This window comes from Saccopteryx bilineata, chromosome 9 (genome assembly GCF_036850765.1).
Source record: "Saccopteryx bilineata isolate mSacBil1 chromosome 9, mSacBil1_pri_phased_curated, whole genome shotgun sequence".
Taxonomy (NCBI): domain Eukaryota; kingdom Metazoa; phylum Chordata; class Mammalia; order Chiroptera; family Emballonuridae; genus Saccopteryx; species Saccopteryx bilineata.
The window spans coordinates 27,580,493-27,601,221 of NC_089498.1; the positions used below are offsets into that span (position 1 = coordinate 27,580,493).

Sequence of the window (20,729 nt, forward strand, 5' to 3'; positions counted from 1 at the left end):
AAGGGACAGCCCCTGGGCCAGGGGCTTTGGGATGTGGGATAGACAGGACAGAAAACTCTGGGTACAGCTCAGCCATGTGGCTTTTCACCCCCTCCATGTGTCCATCTGCTCTCTCATTCATTCATTCTAGAGTCTATCACATGCCAGATACTTCTCGGCACTGGGGCCGTGGAGGGTGATGCCATTGGCCTGCCCATCTAGAGCTGTCCTCTCCCCTGTGGTGGTCATGGGCCATGTGCCGCCCCTGGGCACGTGCGGGGTGGGTAGTCTGAACTGAGACATGCTGTAAATATGAAATCCACCCTGGGTTCTAAACGCGTCCTTGGGAATTCAAAATAGCTCATGAGCACTTTATTGAGTATATCTTGAAATTATATTTTGGATAGATAGGGTTACAAAGTGTATTATTACCAATTAACTTCACCGATTTCCTTTTACATTTCTTACTGTGACTAATTAGAGAAAATTTAGTGGCATCTGAGGCACAGTGCTGGGCTAGAGGCCTGCACCATAGAGAAAGGCTGGTGAGTGAGTTTCAAGCCGGAGGGCGAGGGTAACGTCACCAGCTGGCCTAATGTGCTGAGGGGCAGGGGGAAGGGGGGCTGAGCAGCTTCCTAGAGAGTTCACGTCCACTGGACAAATCTGAGCTAGCTCAGGACCAGCGCACTCAGGAAGGGACCCAGTCTATACAGAGGCTCAAAGCTGAGAGACCCCGGGAACTTCAGATAGGTCTCCAGTGGCAGGAATGAGAGAGGAAGAGAGGAAGAAGCAATGCAGCCTAAAGGCCAAGATGTCAGCTCTGGGAAATGATTCCGGTGCTGTTCAGCAGAGTTTTAATGTGAGCCACATACAAAGTTTTTTTTTTTTTTTTTTTTTTTTTTTTTTTTTTTAATTATTTATTTATTTACAGAGACAGAGAGAGAGTCAGTGAGAGGGATAGACAGGGACAGACAGACAGGAACGGAGAGATGAGAAGCATCAATCATTAGTTTTTCGTTGCGCATTGCGACACTTTAGTTGTTCATTGAATGCTTTCTCATATGTGCCTTGACCGTGGGGCTACAGCAGACTGAGTAACCCCTTGCTCGAGCCAGCGACCTTGGGTCCAAGGTGGTGAGGTTTTTTTTTTTTGCTCTAACCAGATGAGCCTGCGTTCAAGTTGGCAACCTCGGGTCTCAAACCCGGGTCCTCCGCATCCCAGTCCGACGCTCTATCCACTGCGCCACCGCCTGGTCAGGCGCCACATACAAAGTTTTAAATTTCGTAGTAGCCTCATTCAGAAAGGTAAAAATGGTCGGTGAAATTAACTTTAGTAGTATGTTTGATTCGGCCCATTTAAAAAGTTATCATTTCAACAAGTAATTGATGCCAACCATTCTTAATGAGATAGTTTGTATTCTCTTTTATTAGTAGTAAGTCTTCGAAATCTCCTGTGTATTTTACACTCCGCACATCGCAGGGTGTGCTAGCCACATTTCAAGTACTGCGTGCCACATGTGTCTAGTAGATGTTGTATTAAGCACTGCAGGTCTGCTAGACTTTGGTCTTGACTACAATGGGAAACGGTTTCAAGCAGAAGTGTGTCTTAGAAAAATCTCTCTGCCCCCTGAGGGCCAAGGGGGATCAATGGTGATGGAAGGAGACTTGACTTGGGGCAGTAAACACACACTACAATATATAGATGATGGATTGTAGAATTGTACCCCTGAAACCTATCTAATTTTATTAGCCAATGTCACCCCAATAAATTCAATTTTTAAAAAATCTGGTAGCAGCAAGAGAGACAAATAGCCTTCTGGAGGCTGTCACCACCATCTGGGTGCTGTCATCTACTGGAGCACCTCATTTGTAAAGTGACAATTTGCAAAGAGCAAGATTTTTTTTTATTTTTTGCAGCCTTTACCCTGCATTGGTGTTCTTTGAGGGCAGTGTTGGGATGTAGACTACAGAGCCCTGTCCTGTGTTTTGTCCAGAGTTCTGAAGAAGCTCCTTGCTAACTCCCACCTGGGTCTGACCACCTTTCATCTGTCTGACCGGGGACAGATGCCTCGGGTTTTTTACCTCCGGGTTTCTCATCTATGACACCGTGATGCCAAGACTCGCTGCAAAGGCTTAGTGTACAGATAAAATCAAGCAACAAAACACACACACACACACACACACACACATACATCAAGCAACATATGTAAAATGCCTCTCACAGTTGCCTGATAAAAATAATCCAAAAAAAATGGTGGTTTCTTTCTTTCTACGTTCTCATCCAAAGGACACTTTCACATCTCCAAGAGCAGCTAAGAGAATGGCAACCCCAACCGCGTGACTGCGGGTCAGACTGCCTCGGTCATCTCCTGGAAGGACTCCCAACCCTTTCTTTGTCCCCCACATAAGGACATAAGGAACTTCAGGGACTCAGTTTATTTGAAAGAAATGACTAAAAAATATGCAGATTACAGCCAGCCCTGCAGAGGGCTTCTTTTCTAGCATAACAGGAAGCATTAACTGGTGAGAAAACAGCTTTTTCATTTCCCTGGGCTCTATCTTATTGGAGAAGCAGCTTAAAAATTGTTCCTAATCTCCAAGGAGTTTCCAGGTGTTCAATGACTTGCCAGGGTAATAAACTACTGAATTCTGGGAAACCATTATGTGAGATGTTAGCTACCACCTTCCTCTGCCTTTGATAATCAAATCAAGCAGTGCAGTCAGGGAAGAATGGGGAAAAAAGCATCCTTTTTGTAACCTGACAAACTTGAGTTTGAACCACAATTCTGCTGTCTATAGCCATGTAATTTCTGGAGAAATTGCTTATCCTTTTCAGCATCAAGGTACTTATCTGTAAAAACGGGTATGATGTATATGTATACATGTATATATGTATCTTGCAAAGAATTATGTGTGCAAGGTAAGAATGTCTTAATTATCTGTTGCTGCATAACAAATTACCCCCCAAAACTTATTAGCTTAAAACAACATTTATGCCTTCACAGTTTCTGTGTATGAATAACCTGGGCATGGCTTAACTGGGTCCGTCCTTCGGCTCGGAATCTCTCCCAAGGCTGTGATCCAGGTGTCAGCCAGAGTTCTGGTCTCATTTCAAGGCTCAACTGGGGATGGACCTGTTTCTCACTGGCTGTCGGCCTTGCCCTGAGGGCCTATGCCTATGGGGCAGCTCACAACAGGACAGCTGATGTCATCAGAGCAAGAAGTCTAGAAGGGTCAGAGAAAGAGAGACTGCAAGACAGAAGTCATGGTACTTATAACCTAATCTTGTAACTGACACCCTATCACTTTTGCTGTTTTCTCTTAGAAGCAAGTCACTAGGTCTAGCCCACATTTATGGGGAGTCACTCACACATGGGTGTGAGTGTCAAGAAGTGAGGACAGTTAGAAACTGTCTATCACAATATTTAAAGATACTCAATAGTAGCTGTTATTATAACCAAATATAAGAGTACTCTCTAAAGCAACATTCACTACAGAAATAGAAGAAATTCAACTATAATAGATTATGTATTAGGGTCAAGAAGTTTAACAATCATTATGACACTATCAGTCTATAAATGATGTTTATTCTAACCAATGCTAGATTATTCAAATATCACATTCAGAGATGCATTTAATTTATACTAAATGCATATTTGATAACTTATTACCAAATAATAATGTTTGGACACTTGAGTTAAAAGGCACACCTAGCCCTGGTGGGGTAGCTCTGTTGGTTAGAGCATTGTCCTGAAGGGCCGAGGTTGCCGGTTCAAGCCCTGGTCAGAGCACATACAGGAACAGATTGATGTTCCTCTCTCTCTCTCTCTCTCTCCCTTCCTCTCTCACTAAAATCAATCAATTAAAAAAATTTTAAAGGCACACATTTCCCCTACATGATGTTTTAGCATATATCTAGTTATTTTAGGATGTCCGTATTTTTATGAGGATGCAAATAAAAATATGCATCTTGATTTTCTCATTTAGCAATATTATAGAGGCATTTGCTCCTGCAGTAAATTCTGCATAATTAGCACTTTAACAGCTGTATAACATTGCCATTCAGTAGATAAATGTAAAAGTCAGGGTTTACTTAACCATTCCCTTTTTCTGTGACATAGAAGTTGCTTTAATGTTTTGCCATTAAAAGCAATGCTATGTATGGTTCAGTATCTTTTGTGTGGTGAGTTTTTTCTCCCCATAATTTGAATTATGTCTTTAGGATAAAAATCCCAGGAAAAGCAATTAGAATACACACATGTTCATGGCTCTGTCAAGTTTTTACCCAAATGAGAAAACGGCTCTGGCTTTCATATAAGCAAGCACTGCTGCTCTATCAGCCCCAGATTGGATTCCTCAGAGGCAGATACCATCGCTTAGTTTTTCCTTTTTTTCTTTAAACATGGCATCTTGCCTCTAAGCAACATTTAATGAGTATTGTGGGCTGAATGAATAAACAGAAATATTTTAAAATCTGAGACTATAGGGAAAATATTTAAGCTAATTCTATTGAAAAAAATATTTTTTTAATCGGGAGATGTTGAATTTCCGTTTAGAAATCACTAAGAGTCGTGAAGGACTCACCCATGCCAAGCACTGGGCTCTCCTTTGCCCTTTTCTTATTTCATTTCAACTTCACAGCACCCCCTACAGTTCATTTTTTACACAGCAACAATGAAATGCTCAAAGCATCCATTGGATTATGTCAAACCCAGATGTCTGTTGGCCCCCATCATTACAACAAACAAAAAACATTAGGTCCTCTTTTCTGGGGAGAATACTAGCTCTTTGGGAATTTCTACTTAGTCGAACACAAAATTTTTACCGAATACCAGTAACCATAAGAATTTTCTTGAATGCAGCCCGCCCGGGAAATGAGTCATTTGAACCAAACTGCAAGTCAAAGTGGTAAAACATAAGCAGGACACAATTGACCCTCAGGAACTAATTTGATTGGTCAGAACTGACTCTGGCTGATGTGTCCTGCCACACCACAGCACATAAGCCTGGGAACTCTCCAGTCCCCTCCTCCCCCACGTCGCTCCTCCCGGGGCTCACTTTTTAAAAGAAATTTGCGTTTACTTATTTCAGGAGTTATTGTCCTCATTTTTCAGACTCAGGAGACCAAGTTGCTTGTACAGATCAGAATGTGTGAGTGACACAACCAGAATTTATTTGCACCCAATGTCCAAAATCATCTCAGGTTTTACCACTAAACTTGAACCACAGCGCCCCCTGGTGGGTATCCTGCGGCTTGGCTTTTCCAGGCCCTTGGCACTCAGGAGACATCTCATCCAGTCCGTGCTTCCTTTTTTCTCCCTATCAGGTGAAGGAGGCCATGCAGCGGATTCACGACCGAGGGAACATCGGCAAGTTAATTCTGGATGTAGAGAAAACCCCGACTCCACTGGTGAGTCAAGAGCAGAGGGATCCGACAACACAAGAGGGTCTGATCAGCTGCAGGCACAGGAGGGGCAGAGGGAAATACAGGGAGCTCACGGGCTGGTGGAGACCAGCAATAATCAAAAGACTCCCCAAATAAGGGATGTCACCAACTGAGATAAAGTCTGGGAAGAAAGGGAAAATTCTTCAGTGAGAGCATTTCAAGATCAATCTGAGGGCAGTCAGGAAAAGGATAGAAACAATCGAACTATCTATGACAAATAATATCTATTGCAGGGGTCAGGAACCTTTTTAGCTGAGAGAGCCATGAACGCCACATATTTTAAAATGTAATTCCTTGAGAGCCATACAACCGCCCGTGTACGTTAGGCATTATCCAATAAAAATTTGGTGTTGTCCCGGAGGACAGCTGTGATTGGCTCCAGCCACCCGCAACCATGAACATGAGCGGTAGGAAATGAATGGATCATAATACATGAGAATATTTTATATTTTTAATGTTATTATTTTTTTATTAAAGATGTGTCTGCAAGCCAGATGCAGCCATCAAAAGAGCCACATCTGACTCATGAGCCATAGGTTCCCGACCCCTGATCTATTGGGGGCAACGAATAGGAGGAATTACTGGTTAAAAAAAAAAAAAAAGTCTTCACAAATTCACATTCACATAGTCAACAGATTCAGATTCGTGTCAAGTGCCTCTGACATGCCTCCTGATGATTCCATTGATTTTGTGGGGTTTTTAAAGCAGGATAAAACCCTTCTATCCGTGGATCTCACCAGGAGTGCAGCAAGTCCAACTCACATCCCAGACACTCTTGCAATGGCCACCTGGGGGGGGGAGGGGGCTCTATAGTATGGTGGTCAACACAGAAGCACCACCCGACTGCATGATTCAAAGTCCAGCTCAGCTCCTGGGTGTGACCTGGGCACTCATTTTGCCTCTCTGCCTTCAGCCCCCTGTCTGTAAATCGGAGATTGATAAATTCTCAATTAGAATGATAGGCATAAAACACTGTCTCATACACACTAAATTCTCGGAAAGTTTTGACAAAAAAAAAATACTCAGGAGGTTTTTTGTTTTCTCACATGTTTAACTCTTTGAGTAGTGAGTTTTTTTCATGCTCACTGACCCCCAGGACTGTGCTGTGATTTTTTTTCAAAAAATGAAATTAGTTCCAGTTCCAGTTTTATTAACTTAAAATCATGTTTGTTTGATAACCAATTTATGGAAACAAGAAGAACATACATTTACCTTTTCTTAATGTTGCCTGCACATTTTTAAAATAAGTCGATCGTGCTCTGGATGGTCAGGAGGCACGAGGACGTACATGAACGTTCATACCACTCAAAGGGTTAATTCTGAGGCTGCCTTAATCATTTATGAAAGAGGAAGAGCTCAAGTGTCTTGCATGTTTTAGTCCAAAGCGTGTATTTTTAAAAGTGTTTACTGGGCTTTTACAACCATGATGTAGTTTAGGTCTGATGGCCATTTCACTCAGAGAAGGACAGTTAAATGAGGGGACATTTTACAGTGTGTAAGTGACCGATAACAACCTGGGTATAGTTTATTAAAGGACCTGGCCCACAAATGTTTTAAGGCCGAGGAGTGGGCCAGGTTAAGGAGGACAAGGCAGCTGTGATCCTGCTTCTGTGCACCTGTCTTGAGTTCTTTAAACATGTGACCACGTCTGTTTGAGTCGCGTTAGTGTAAGGCAGACAGGTCTAGAGACATCCTGGACTGCTGCTGCTTTCAAGGCAAATAGCTCTCGCTGTCTTCCTACCTGTCTCCACCACAAGAGGCCTTGCCTCTAGGGACGGTGGGAAGGCCTGTTGGACCCCAGAGGCAGTGGAGGGGCGTGGTTCTTACCAGAGCAAAAGCTGAAAAGCACACCTTCCAAGGTGAGAACTGAAAACCTGCCTTGGCATTTATCATTGGCCTTGTTCCTGAACCTCAGAGGACTTTTACCCTGGGGCTTAAGGACACCAAGAGATGATGGAGAATGGGCCAACTCAGACCCATATTTGGAGCATTCTGGGGTGGGTGGAGGCCACAGCCCATCAGGACGTAAGATGAGGCTCAAGGGACTCATCTCCCAAATTCCAAATGCTTGCACTCAAATCCTTAGCTCAGAGCCTGCTTCTTGGAGTGTCCAGCATAAGATGCTAACACCACACTGCCCTGCTGGGGAAGCAGCAGCCCCTGGGTCTGGACCCTGAAAGAAGTCCTCCCAAGTGGCTTCATCAGATATCCAGAGGAGCTGGGGTTAGGCTGCAGAGCCCTCTCAGGAGTCTGCTGTTGAATTGCAGATGGCCAATGACAGCACGGAGACCAGCGAGGCGGGGGAGGAGGAGGAGGACCACGAGGGTGACAGCGAGAACAAGGAGCGGATGCCCTTCATCCAGTAGCCCAGGACCCGCCGGAAGAACGGAGGGCGGTCTGGAAGAGGAGCCGGCTGCGGAAGCTCTCCTGCGCCCCAGTGAACAAACGCCGTAGTCCCGTGTGTTGTGTTTGTCTGCAGTCAGCTGAGCTAAAAAAGCTTTTGATCACTGTTGTTTTCTGAAATTAAGTGCCAATCCCATTCCATGCAGTATTATGTCCTCCCCCTGTGTAGGACACTCTCCCCTCTCCCCTGTTTCAAAACCTTCCATCGTTGGGTCCTTCTTGACAGTTCTAGAACAGCCTTGCTAATGGATACAAGCCCACGGGCCCAATGCCTAAGAGACCAGAGGTGGGCAAAGACGAGTTGGGATTGGAAGGTGTGATCACGGAGCACTACCCAGATCCTAGCATTCTTCAGGCCAACGACACCTTTCGCTGCCAGTCACGGACCTCCGATGAGAGCATGCGCCAGTTGGGCTGGCAGAAAGAGGTGCCAGGTGATGTCATGAGCCCCTAAATTTAAGATCTCTCCAAACAGTACTTTCCCTCTCCCCCCTTAAAGAGGCAGCATCCTTACATTCATTGATTTGTTGCACAGTCAGAAGGTGGAACCTCTGCCTTCTCACCCTCTGAAGCCTGTTTCCTTTGCTGGGTCTCATCCATAAACACAGGGAAACAGATGCGAAGTTTTCAGGGTAGAAGATGGGTCAACAGCATGGGTGTGAGGACCCACCACAGAGATTTCTCCTCTGAAACCACATCTCATGAGCAAAACCCTCTCCTCCCCCACCATCTATTGTAACTTTAGGAGAGCTCACCAAGCGTGAGACGCATTCGGAAACCATTAGACTCGCCTGTGTTTGCCCACTTGCCAAAGGCATTGCCGGTTTTGCTACATTCATTTCCTAGTAGTGAGCAGCCACCTTCAGGCTGGACTCCCCGCCCCCCAGCCCAGGGACTCCCTGGTAGGCCATATTTGGAAAAAGAAAAATCAGTGAGCATCCTTTAACTTGCCAAAGCATGCTCTAACATGTAACCAATTCTAGGGGTACGAAGGTTTTGACATTCAGTATCAGATGCCAAACAAGCAGTTCCTCTCTTCCAAACTATAAAATTATGGTGCAGACACTCGGCAAGGCCCCTGCACTGAGGGAACTGGGGTCCTAACTACCTGATTACACACCCTTGATCCGTTTCCAGCTCCTAAACTTCTAAGAGCCCTGCCTTTTTCCACCCACTTGGCGTGGCTGAGGTGTACAATCCCCCCCCACCCCCCTACAGGAAGAGAAAGAGGCTCCATGTCTCCACCAGGGGGCTCCTCGCTCCCCCCCCCCACTCCTTTTGTCCCGAAGGGTTGATCCCATCCAGCCTAAACACAGGTGGAGACTCCGAAGCCCACAGAGGTAGCACCCCAATCCCTTTACACTCCGGGAGATGCTGGAGGGTCCGCCCACTGTCCGATCTCTCCACCAATGAGCCTTAGGGTAGACCCAACTCTTCCCAGTGATGGGAATGAATGCCTTCCAGCAATTACCAGTTTTATTTCCAAAGTCCTTTTGTAACCAATGTCACCCATTAATCATGTTCTTTTTCTCCCCCCCCCCCCAAGCTTGTGATGATGACTTATTTATGCCAAATATTGACCTGAAGGGAGAGTCTGGCTGTGAATGTGCACGTAAGATAGGAAGACGAGAAAGGGTGCTGCCGCCCGATGTGCCGTGTGGAGAGATGAGGGCATCTCAGCGAGGACGCCCGCATCCCCTTCCCTCCCTCCTCCCGCCCAGGCCTCACCACCCCTTCGGTCCTGTGCCACAGAGAGAGTGTTGAGGTTTTCTCCCTACACCCTTGCAAAAGGCTGTACTATTGGTCAGGTTTCTCCCACAACAAAGCTGACCAGGGGGGTCTTAGAAGACCATTTCTGCCACTTCCATCCAGCTACCCAAGTGGCATTCCTGGTGAGCTAGACAGAAATGACATGTCCAAAGGGTGGAGGAGCAGAGCCACTGGCTGTGTGTCAGGGCTCTCCGCTGCCAGGTGAGTGGGAGCTCTATTCGGAATCCAGCTGGGCTTTGTTAGGGCCAGAGGAGAGAGCGACAGTCATTCCTCCCCTGATCTGTTCTTCCGACTAGCCAGAGGAATACAGTACTCACAAATAATGGCCGTGGGTTAAAGAAAACCCTTCCATCGCCTCAGAATACAGGCTGAGAAGAGAAAACTGGAGTTTGACCAATATGATCAATCTATGTCACAAAGAACAGAATAAAAAGAAAAAAAAAGGCTCAAAATGAGCGGTGTAACGCACTCTCGCCCAAAGCACCTTCTTTCTGGTCAGGTGGCCGTTTTTCTGAAGGAAGTGTAAAGAACGGCTCAGTTTGCCTTAAAGGAACTGTGAAGGCTTCTCTGTCATTTAAGCTTGATTGGAGTGAACTGAAACATTGTCTAATGTATTTGTGGCTTTAGAGCTTTTGTTATATTGTGCCTACAAAGCAAATTATGTTTACACAAAAAATATAAATAAAGTATTCGGCATAGCATAACCTCGCTTGGTGTCAGTTCCTCCACATAAATAGTTGCTGGAAAAGCAAACCCCTATCTCCACTGAAATGTAAGGAATGAATAACTGGAAAAGGGGGAGCAAAAAAACATGGGATAGAAGAATCTCCAAAGGAGGAACGAAAGACTACGTAGAAAATGTGGGGTAGAGATGAGACAAGCCTTTAAAAAGAAATTCAACATTCAGGTTTCCTCAAGAGAGAAAATAAAACCACTAAATAAAAGTACTAAAGATTAGCATATAGTAATAATAGTAAAAACAATAATTGCAATTCATAAGGCACCTACCACATGCTGTTGAAACAGCTATATACATGTGTGTTGACTTGCTTACCTTCCCAACAGTCCTGAGAGGTAGGGTTTATCGTTCCGCCCACTTTAGAGGTGACAAGCCTAAGGGAGGTTTTGCCCTTGTTTCTGATCACACAGCTAGTAAGTGAAGGAGCCAGGGTTCTTGAAACAAGCTGGGATTCATGCTCTTAACTGCCCCAGTGTGCTCTCTTGTCTTAGATAAGGTGAGACTATGATTTATTTCAAATTACCATCCCTTAGAAACTCTTCAGGGATTCTGTTTCCTCTGATTTCAGGGATATGTCTGTCAATTTGTTTTGGTTTGTAGCAAATAATATGCATATCAAGAAGCGCTTTTTCTTCCCCCTGGCCCTCCCTCCAAGTGTTTGGTAGAGTGCTGATTTTAAAACACACATCTCGACCATTTTTATTTTCATGATCTGATTTCCTCAAGGCTATCAAAGAGATACACAAAAGTTAAACTTCAAAGGCTAAAATTTCACTAAAGAGGAATTCATGATTAGAGAGGCATTACTGTGTTTACCATAATTCTCGGCAGAAAGCAAAAAAGAAAGAAGAAAATAGAGCTCGTCCCATGTCAATACAATGCCACATGTACACTTGGTTTTGGAAAGATTGTCCCTTTTCCCATAGCCTAACTTTAAAAGGACAGCTTTCATCCAAGTGTCCCAGATAAATAAAAACCCTGCGACAGGCAAACAGAAATCAAAGCCAACCAGAACGTGCTCGTCACGTGCTGTAGCGACTGCGTTCAGCCTGAGCCGCCCGAGCACGTGGTGTCTGCCAGCGCAGGCTCCTGGTACAGTCATATCGTCACGGAAATTCGTACAAAGTCTCTGCACAGAGGATGTTCTCGTTCGTCATTTAAAGCTCATGTACTCCCTGTAAATCTCATGGTCGCACGTAGCTAATGTGGTGCCAGCATGTAAACACAGGCCAGCAACAAAAACTGGAATCTAAACTAAAATCCAATCTTCACTTATTCCTCTGAGAACAGGCAAGAGGTCTAGCAGTCGGAACCAAGATTCTTTTCAGCAGTGTGGATCAGGATAGGGCGGTAATGGAGGTGAACCTTTCAAAAGCCATTTGGGGCACAGCGAAACACTTGTGTAAAAGCAGAGCTGAGAACTTTGGAAGGGAGTATCGGAGGAATGGAGAGCAGAGCAGTGCAGCCGAGAGACACAGGAGCAGGGACGGAGTGGAAGAGGAGACATGCATGATGGGAAGTTCGTACCGGGCTTGGAGACCTTTGAATGCCAGTGTGATAATCTTGGATTGCTATGGAAAGGAAGGAGGATGTACAATGGTGTGATGGGGAAGCTTGGGGTGTGCAGGCAATTACTAAGAGTATATGCAGGGTTTAAGGGAAAGAGGGATTTAACAGGAGCCTGAAGGTGGTCTGGAGTTGGCTATCAAGCACTTTGCCCTAGTCTGGGTCCTCCAGAATCAGATGCTGAAACAAGGATTTGAGTGTCAGCAGTGTTGGGAGCTGATCCTGAGGAACACAGACAGGGGAGGAGGCACGTGAAACAGGAAAGGGAAGAAGGCACTTCAGGGTGTGTCGATGAGCCAGTTACCACTGTGGGAGACCACAGACATGCCCCACAGGGTCCTGTTTGAGAGGTGAGGAAGTTGTCATATTTATCCACCAATTTCCATGCATCGTTGGTTGAGGGATACTCCCAACAAGCATATCCCTTCCCTGACACTCTTGACCTTCCCCTTGTGTGAGCTGAGCACATTGCTGTGGCCAGACAGTGCCCTCAGACAGCGACAAGGAGCCGCTGATGTGTACGGGAGCAGTGAGAAGATGTGGCACAAGTGCCCACAGCTCCTGCACCCTTTACTGTGCAATTACGGAGGGAAGTGTTCACGGCTTCCCACAAACTACATCCAGTCTTACTGACCACGCCCCACTCCAGCTATCCCATTAGCTCACACCACCCCTTCTTTCCTGCTTTTCTTTCGTTGTCCCTTGACTTAGTACCGTTTCTGCTCAGGAGGGACAGCCAAAACGCCCTCCATCACACCATGATGGCTGACTTCACTGGGACCTTCTTGATAAATGTCAGGTCTTCTTCACCTGGGGCAAGAAAACCTGTGGTTCTCTGTTAAGTAAAACCACATGTTTGTGCAACACAATTTTAATAAACAATTACTATGTGCAGGACCCTGTTCTGGATTCTAGAAATAGAAAAAAATAAGATACAGACCTTTCCTCAATGAATTTACAGTCTAGAACAGTGGTTTTCAACCTTTTCACACTTGGTTGGGGACCAGTGAAAATAGAATTATTTGGGGGGACCGCTAAGGTAGAAATCAACCTGAGCAAAAATGAATTCGACTAAGATCATCGGGTCTCTAATCTTCACACAATATCAGGGTGGTTCATTCTTTCATGGACCGGCATGAGATTTCTAGCAGATGGGCACCCGTCCATGGACCAGCGGTTTAAAAACACTGGGCTAGAACTATGTAATCCAATAAAAATATACAGGGTGGGGTAAAGTAGCTTTGTAGTTGTTCATATGGAAAATAACACAATAATAAATAGTAACACAAGAATAAACTCTGTGTTTTACATAGTCACAACTGTAAAGCTACTTTTGCTCCACCCTGTATGTGAGCCACATACGAAGTTAAATTTTCTTGTCGTCACATTAAAAAAGTTAAGAGAAACAAGAAAATTTAATTGTAATATTTTACTTAATCCAATATATTCAGAATGTTATCATTTCAACGTATAGTTAACATAGAGGTTATTAATGAGCTATTTAACATTCGGTTTTTCATTTTAAGACTTCGAAATCTGGTATGTTGGGTTCACATCTCAATTAGAACTAGACACTTTCTTTTTTTTTTTTTTTCATTTTTCCGAAGCTGGAAATGGGGAGGCAGTCAGACAGACTGCCGCATGCGCCCGACTGGGATCCACCTGGCATGCCCACCAGGGGGCGATGCTTTGCCCCTCTGGGGCGTAGCTCTGTTGCGTCCAGAGCCATTCTAGCGCCTGAGGCAGAGGCCACAGAGCCATCCCTAGCGCCTGGGCCATCTTTGCTTCAATGGAACCTCGCTGGGGAGGGGAAGAGAGAGACAGAGAGGAAAGAGGGGGAAGGGTGGAGAAGCAAATGGGCGCCTCTCCTGTGTGCCCCGGCTGGGAATCGAACCCGAGACTCCTGCACGCCGGGCCAACGTTCTACCGCTGAGCCAACCGGCCAGGGCCCAGAACTAGATACTTTCTTTTTTTTTTTTTTTTTTCTGAAGCTAGAAACGGGGAGAGACAGTCAGACAGACTCCCGCATGCACCCGACCAGGATCCACCCGGCACGCCCACCAGGGGCGACGCTCTGCCCACCAGGGGGCGATGCTCTGCCCCTCCAGGGGGTCGCTCTGCCACCACCAGAGCCACTCTAGCACCTGAGGCAGAGGCCAAGGAGCCATCCCCAGCGCCCGGGCCATCTTTGCTCCAATGGAGCCTCGGCTGCGGGAGGGGAAGAGAGAGACAGAAAGGAAGGAGGGGTGGGGGTAGAGAAGCAAATGGGCGCTTCTCCTATGTGCCCTGGCCGGGAATTGAACCCCGGTCCCCCACACGCCAGGCCGACGCTCTACCGCTGAGCCAACCAGCCAGGGCCAGAACTAGATACTTTCAAATGCCCCATAGCACTTCTGACTGGTGCTTCCATTCTGGATATAGACAGGATAAAAGGAAAGAGAGAAATGGACACCAAGATCTGTAACACTGAGTCTCATGAGGTGATGTTAGAGGGCAGAGGGCAGCACAAGGTAGAGGGGTCAGTTCCACCATGGAAGGGATGGTGAGGACATTGTACAGGGTGAAGGTGATGAGGGGTCAATTCCACCATGGAGGGGATGATGAGGACATTGTACAGGGCGAAAGTGATGAGGGGTCAATTCCACCATGGAAGGGATGGTGAGGACATTGTACAGGGCGAAAGTGATGAGGGGTCAATTCCACCATGGAGGGGATGGTGAGGACATTGTACAGGGCGAAAGTGATGAGGGGTCAGTTCCACCATGGAGGGGATGGTGAGGACATTGCACAGGGCGAAAGTGATGAGGGGTCAATTCCACCATGGAGGGGATGGTGAGGACATTGTACAGGGCGAAAGTGATGAGGGGTCAGTTCCACCATGGAGGGGATGGTGAGGACATTGCACAGGGCGAAAGTGATGAGGGGTCAGTTCCACCATGGAGGGGATGGTGAGGACATTGCACAGGGCGAAAGTGATGAGGGGTCAGTTCCACCATGGAGGGGATGGTGAGGACATTTTACAGGGCGAAAGTGATGAGGGGTCAATTCCACCATGGAGGGGATGGTGAGGACATTGCACAGGGCAAAAGTGATGAGGGGTCAATTCCACCATGGAGGGGATGGTGAGGACATTGCACAGGGCGAAAGTGATGAGGGGTCAATTCCACCATGGAGGGGATGGTGAGGACATTGCACAGGGCGAAAGTGATGAGGGGTCAATTCCACCATGGAGGGGATGGTGAGGACATTGCACAGGGCGAAAGTGATGAGGGGTCAATTCCACCATGGAGAGGATGGTGAGGACATTGCACAGGGCGAAAGTGATGAGGGGTCAATTCCACCATGGAGGGGATGGTGAGGACATTGCACAGGGCGAAAGTGATGAGGGGTCAATTCCACCATGGAAGGGATGGCGGAGACATTGTACAGGCCAAAAGTGATGCTTGAATAGAGTCTTTTAAGATGATGGGTGTTGCTAATGAGCGTAACATACTTCAAGCACACAGCTAGTGCCTGTTACATAGTAAGCGTGCAATAAATATCAGCTTCCTTTCCCTACCCCACCCCACCGCCCTGTGCCAGTGATGAAAGAACGAGATGACTGGGAAATGTTCGGTAGCTTTCCTCCTTTTTATAACAGAGAATGTATAGGTCTCTGTATTCTGCGTCTAGATTTGCTTGTGGGAGAAAATAAAAGGCTGTTATGGACTGAGTGTTTGTGTCCCCTGCCCCCCCCCCACCTGCCCAGTTCATATGATAAAATCCTACCACTCACCAGAAGATGGTATTAGGAAGTGGGCCTTTGGTAATCAGGATGAGATGAGGTCATGCAGGTAGGGCCCTCATGAATGGGATTAGTGCCCCTATCAGAGTCCTGAGAGAGTTTGCTTCCTCTCTTTCTCCCTTGTGTGAGGACACAATGAGAGGTCCACAGTCTGCAGCCTAGAAGAAGGTGGGCCCTCCAGAGAGTTAGACCAAGCTGGCACCCCAATCTGGGACTTCCAGCCTCCAGACTATAAGAATTAAACTTCTGCCTGATCAGGCGGTGGCGCAGTGGATAGAGTGATGGACTGGGATGCGGAGGACCCAGGTTTGAAACCCTGAGGTCAGCAGCTTGAGCACGGGCTCATCCGCTTGAGTGGGGGCTCACCAACTGGATCGCAGGGTCACTGGCTTGAGCGTGGGATCATAGACATGACCCCATGGTAGCTGGCTTGAGCCCAAGGTCACTGGCTTGAAGCCCAAGGTCGCTGGCTTGAGCAAGGGGTCACTCACTCTGCTGTAGCCCACCCCCAGCCCCCAACCCCAACCTTCGATCAAGGCACAGAGGAGAACACAATCGATGAACAACTAAGGAGACTAAGGAGCTGCAACGAAGAATTGATGCTTCTCATCTCTCTCCCTTCCTTCCTGTCTATCTCTCACTCTGTCATTCTGTCTCTTTCTCTGTCTCTGTCACACAAGAAAAGAAAAAAGAAAAGAAACTTCTGATAAGCCACTGAGTTGATGATGCCTTCTTAGAGCCGCCTGGACTGCCTAAGACATGAGTGTGTCTACGCTCTCTCTGGCATGAGCAGACTGGGCGGAGCTCCTTTACCAGCAAAACAAAGATGCTGGGAAAAGCATCCTGTCAGTTCTTCAGATTGGCACCCAAACACCCACACAAAGGAGTGACCCAGCCACATCAGCCACGTGCACATGCACCCGCACATGTGTTTGTGGTGAAGAGAGTAGTAAGCCTTGGAATCTTGCAAATCAAGGATCAAATTTGGGCAAATTGCTCAGCATTTGAGCTTTCCTTTACTAAAATGTGGATGATCACATTGTCTATTTCCTAGAATTGTTATAAAGATCAAATGTAACAGTGTATATGTAACCAAACTGAAACCATGATCCACAATTTCCAGTTTAGAAGCCAGACAGTGAATGCTTTCAAAACAAGTTGTGGTTTCTTTCATTCAACAAACAGAGATTAAATACCTAGAATGTTTCCTATACAGTATTTTTAAAGTCTTAGTAGGAAAAATAAGAAATACATAGACTTGGCCATCCAGGACCTTACTGTTTAATGATTTGATAACAATAAACTTTATCTCTTGCACAAATGGCGATTTGTTTGTACAGCCTGACTTGGAACTAAGAGCGTATTGGGGTAGAATGGTAAAGAGTGGGGTAATTCAGTGTTTTTTCAATTGCCAGTCCCCAAAGTCTGCCAGAAATTTCATGCTAGTTCACAAAAGAGTTAACCACCCTGATATTGTGTGAAGATTATAGACTCAAGGATGTTAATCAAATTCGCTTATGCTCAGGGTGATTTCTGCCTGGTCCCTGAAAGAATTCTCTTATTTTCACCGGTCCCCAAGAGTAAAAAGGTTGAAAACCCCTGGTGTAAACTGATGAAAACTGTCCATCAGGAGTGGGTCAAGAGAGCTGTCTAGGAGATGGAACTATCTTTAGGCTCATCAGTGAGGAAGGACAGGGTAGGTTAATAGAATGGTCCATGTAGCTGTTGCATGTATCAAGAGAAGAGATATTAAAAAGACTGAATTGTAGAAATCTAAAATGTCCCTTCAAGGGTTCTGGATTTTGTATGAAAAGCAAAGAGATTTATCAAGGAACTACTGGAGAAGGATCATAGGAAATCTTCCCAAAATGAACTTCACCATCCTACGTGGCCCAGTTTCAGAGGCAGGACAGATAGCTGGCCATACTGGAATAACAGTCCCCCAGGACCCATCCATAGTCTATTTGCTCATCAGTTAAGGTGGCAACTAACTGGCACGAGTGGGAGGAAAGGGGCACCTCTCCCTTCCAGGAGTGGAAAACAAAGAGGGGTTTCTGGTACAGTCCTTTCCTGGGGAGTGGGCAGGCTTGTCCATGGGAGGCTCCCAGGAAATAAATCACCACCCATCAGAGCTGAGAGTCAAAACTAACAGTGTTCCCAAGCAAGGGCTTGCTGCCTGATGCTCCTAGAAGTCAATACTGTGGCACCAGCTTTCCGAAAAGAAAAAAGCTTGTACTGTGAGGTCCACCAGCAAGGAGACAGGAGGCAACATCCCCAATTCAGGGTTTGGGGCAAGATTTAAGGGGTTTCAGCCTCAGGTCTTCCTGGATATTGGTCCCTTCACCTCTGAAAGGGTGTTGGTGTTCAGGTTCTGGTTATGTCCTGGTCCTTTGGTTCCACTGGGACAGCAGTTAAGGGTTCACAAAGTGTAACTCATAAGTTTAAACTCAAAGGGTTAAACTTTAGTTCCAGGTCTTGCTGGAAACAGGATGGGCCAGTTGGAGCTGGTTCTGTGGTTACAATCAGACAATGAAACCCATGTGACAGACTCATAAACACTCACACTCATAAAGATCAGAACCATTATCAGAAAACTGTCCCAGCCTGACCTGTGGTGGCGCAGTGGATATAGCGTCAACCTGGAAACACTGAGGTTGCCGGTTCAAAACCCTGGGCTTGCCTGGTCAAGGCACATATGGGAGTTGATGCTTCCTGCTCTTCCCCCCTTCTCTCTCTCTCTCCCCTCTCTATAATAAATAAAATCTTTAAAAAAAAAAAAAGAAGAAAAAAAATTGAACAACAACAACAAAAAAACAAAACTGTCCTAGCTTCGAGTTCAGAGATTTCTATAGAGGGAAATCAAATCAAGGCAAACGATGAGTACAAAGCTACACTTGCTCAGGATATGCTGTTTGCCAGAAACTTTAAACTACCCTCACCGGACCAAAACCATACCCTGGACATTAGACACCATCCCCACTTACAGACAAGAACACTAATTTCAGAGAAGTGAGGTGGCCTGCCCGTGTCTACCCAGCTAGGAGGAGGAATTCTACTTAGAACCTAGGACTCCACGTGGCAGAAAGGTTTCTTCCCAGTAGCTGGGAGAGACGGGGCTCAAGGTTCCAAATTAACATCCCCCTGGCAAGGTGGTCACTCCCACTACCACCCCACACTCCTGACCCCTTTACCCTCCACTCCCAAAGGAAAAAGAACTTGTTTTCCACCAGTTCTGGTCTCTCATCAGCCCATCTTGGGTCACATGTCCATCCTAAACCAATCACTGAGGCAGAGGGATGGCTATTCTGATTGGCTAGCCTGGGTCATGGGACCACCCCTGCCACTGGTCATGGTAGGAGCTGGCACCCTGATTGAAAACTCTAGAGAACGGCATCCAGTGAGAGGGGTAGATCCCCGTAGGAGGGGATGATGGACAGTTAACAGTGTGTTCACTGTAGCTATGTACATGGAGTACTAATAGTGCACCAGAGACTGTTTCATGCCCACATGGCAGTCACCATTGATGCCCCCGCACATGCTGTCTTGTACACCGGGGTCACCTGCAGCTGTAGACAGTTCCTGGCATGCTGCCAGCTCCCCACCTCAAGCACCTGTACTTGTCTTCCTTCTTCTGTGCCTGCAGGCTTACTCCAGGACCATGGGGCACAAATGCACAAAATTAACCCAGAATTACTAGGGTGGAGTGAAGGTTAATACCTCCAGGGGAAGCCTTGACCATGGAGGATGGGAACCAGTGGATAAACGCCCAGACTCCCTTTCTTCTGGTGTCATAATTCTGAACCATGTTCCACATAGCATCTCAAGGGTCCCCTGATGGCATTAAGCCAAAAATATCCACCATGGTCACATGTTCATTAGCATGTCTACTGGCTGTCTTCCTTCCTTATCTCTTCTCTTCTCTCCCCTACTCCTGCTTCTTGACACCACCTTCCAAATAAACTATCTGAACCCAAGTCCTTATCTTAGGGGCTACTTTGGGGGAACCCAAATGAAAAATAGCATTTTTTATGTATTAACTTGCCAAATACTCATAACAACCCTATAAAGTGTCCTGAATTTTACTGATGACAAAATGAGTCTCAGAAAAGTTAAATAAAATGCCGAAAACTACATATAGCCATTCACCCTCCTGAATTTGGGCCCAGAAATCAAGTTAAGCTCTTTTTAATTCCCAAGTCACTGAAAATAAACAATGCCAGTTAACAAGTTGGAAAAGGTGTTCAAAAGCTAAGCTACTGTCAATTAAGATGACTTCTGGGGCCAGCCTTTCTCAGATTTTCAAAGAATGCCCAGGGAGTGAGACGGGATTATTACTGTACTCCTGACTCTGGAGAATTCTATCCAAGGCCAGCAGGAGGGGGCCCAGCAGCCCTGATGAGTTAAAGGGCTATGCTGTGAAACAGGGAATCAGATCAACACACACATTCACTATGCATTTCATCTTTTTATCCTTTGCAAAAACAAGCATAAATGCCTATTTACAGCGTCCAGGCTAACGCTCGGGTTGACAGCTGATGTTAAGAGCTGGTCTGGGCCCTGGCTGGTTGACTCAGAGGTAGAGCGTTGGCCTGGCGTGCAGGAGTCCCGGGTTCGATTCCCGGCCAGGGCACACAAGAGAGGCGCCCATCTGCTTCTCCAGCCCTCCCCCTCTCCTTCCTCTCTGTCTCTCTCTTCCCCTCCCGCAGCCAAGGCTCCATTGGAGCAAAGATGGCCCGGGCGCTGGGGATGGCTCTGTGGCCTCTGCCTCAGGCGCTAGAGTGGCTCTGAATGCGCAGAACATCGCCCCCTGGTGGGCATGCTGGGTGGATCCCGGTCAGGCGCATGCGGGAGTCTGTCTGACTGCCTCCCTGTTTCCAGCTTTGGAAAAATGAAAAAAAAAAAAAAAAAAAAGAGCTGGTCTGATTATTGTCCTTGTTGAGGGGCACAAGTCTGAATATCCTAAGGATTCTTTGTAGTTGATCAACCAGCAAGGCAGGAAGTCAGTGCACCATCAAATTGACACAGAGTATTTAATTATTAAC

At 46.4% G+C, this 20,729-nt stretch overlaps 1 protein-coding gene across 1 annotated transcript in view; it reads left to right on the forward strand.

Annotated features, from left to right (window-relative positions):
- Positions 1–10,302, forward strand: part of VAT1L (vesicle amine transport 1 like) — a 159,539-nt gene extending 149,237 nt beyond the window's left edge. Inside the window, exons 8-9 of the mRNA XM_066243322.1 lie at positions 5,306–5,389; positions 7,693–10,302. Of these exons, the coding sequence (XP_066099419.1) occupies positions 5,306–5,389; positions 7,693–7,791 (183 nt within the window). The 3' untranslated portion in view covers positions 7,792–10,302. The remainder of the gene's footprint in view (positions 1–5,305; positions 5,390–7,692) is intronic.
- The last annotated feature ends 10,427 nt before the right edge of the window (positions 10,303–20,729 follow it).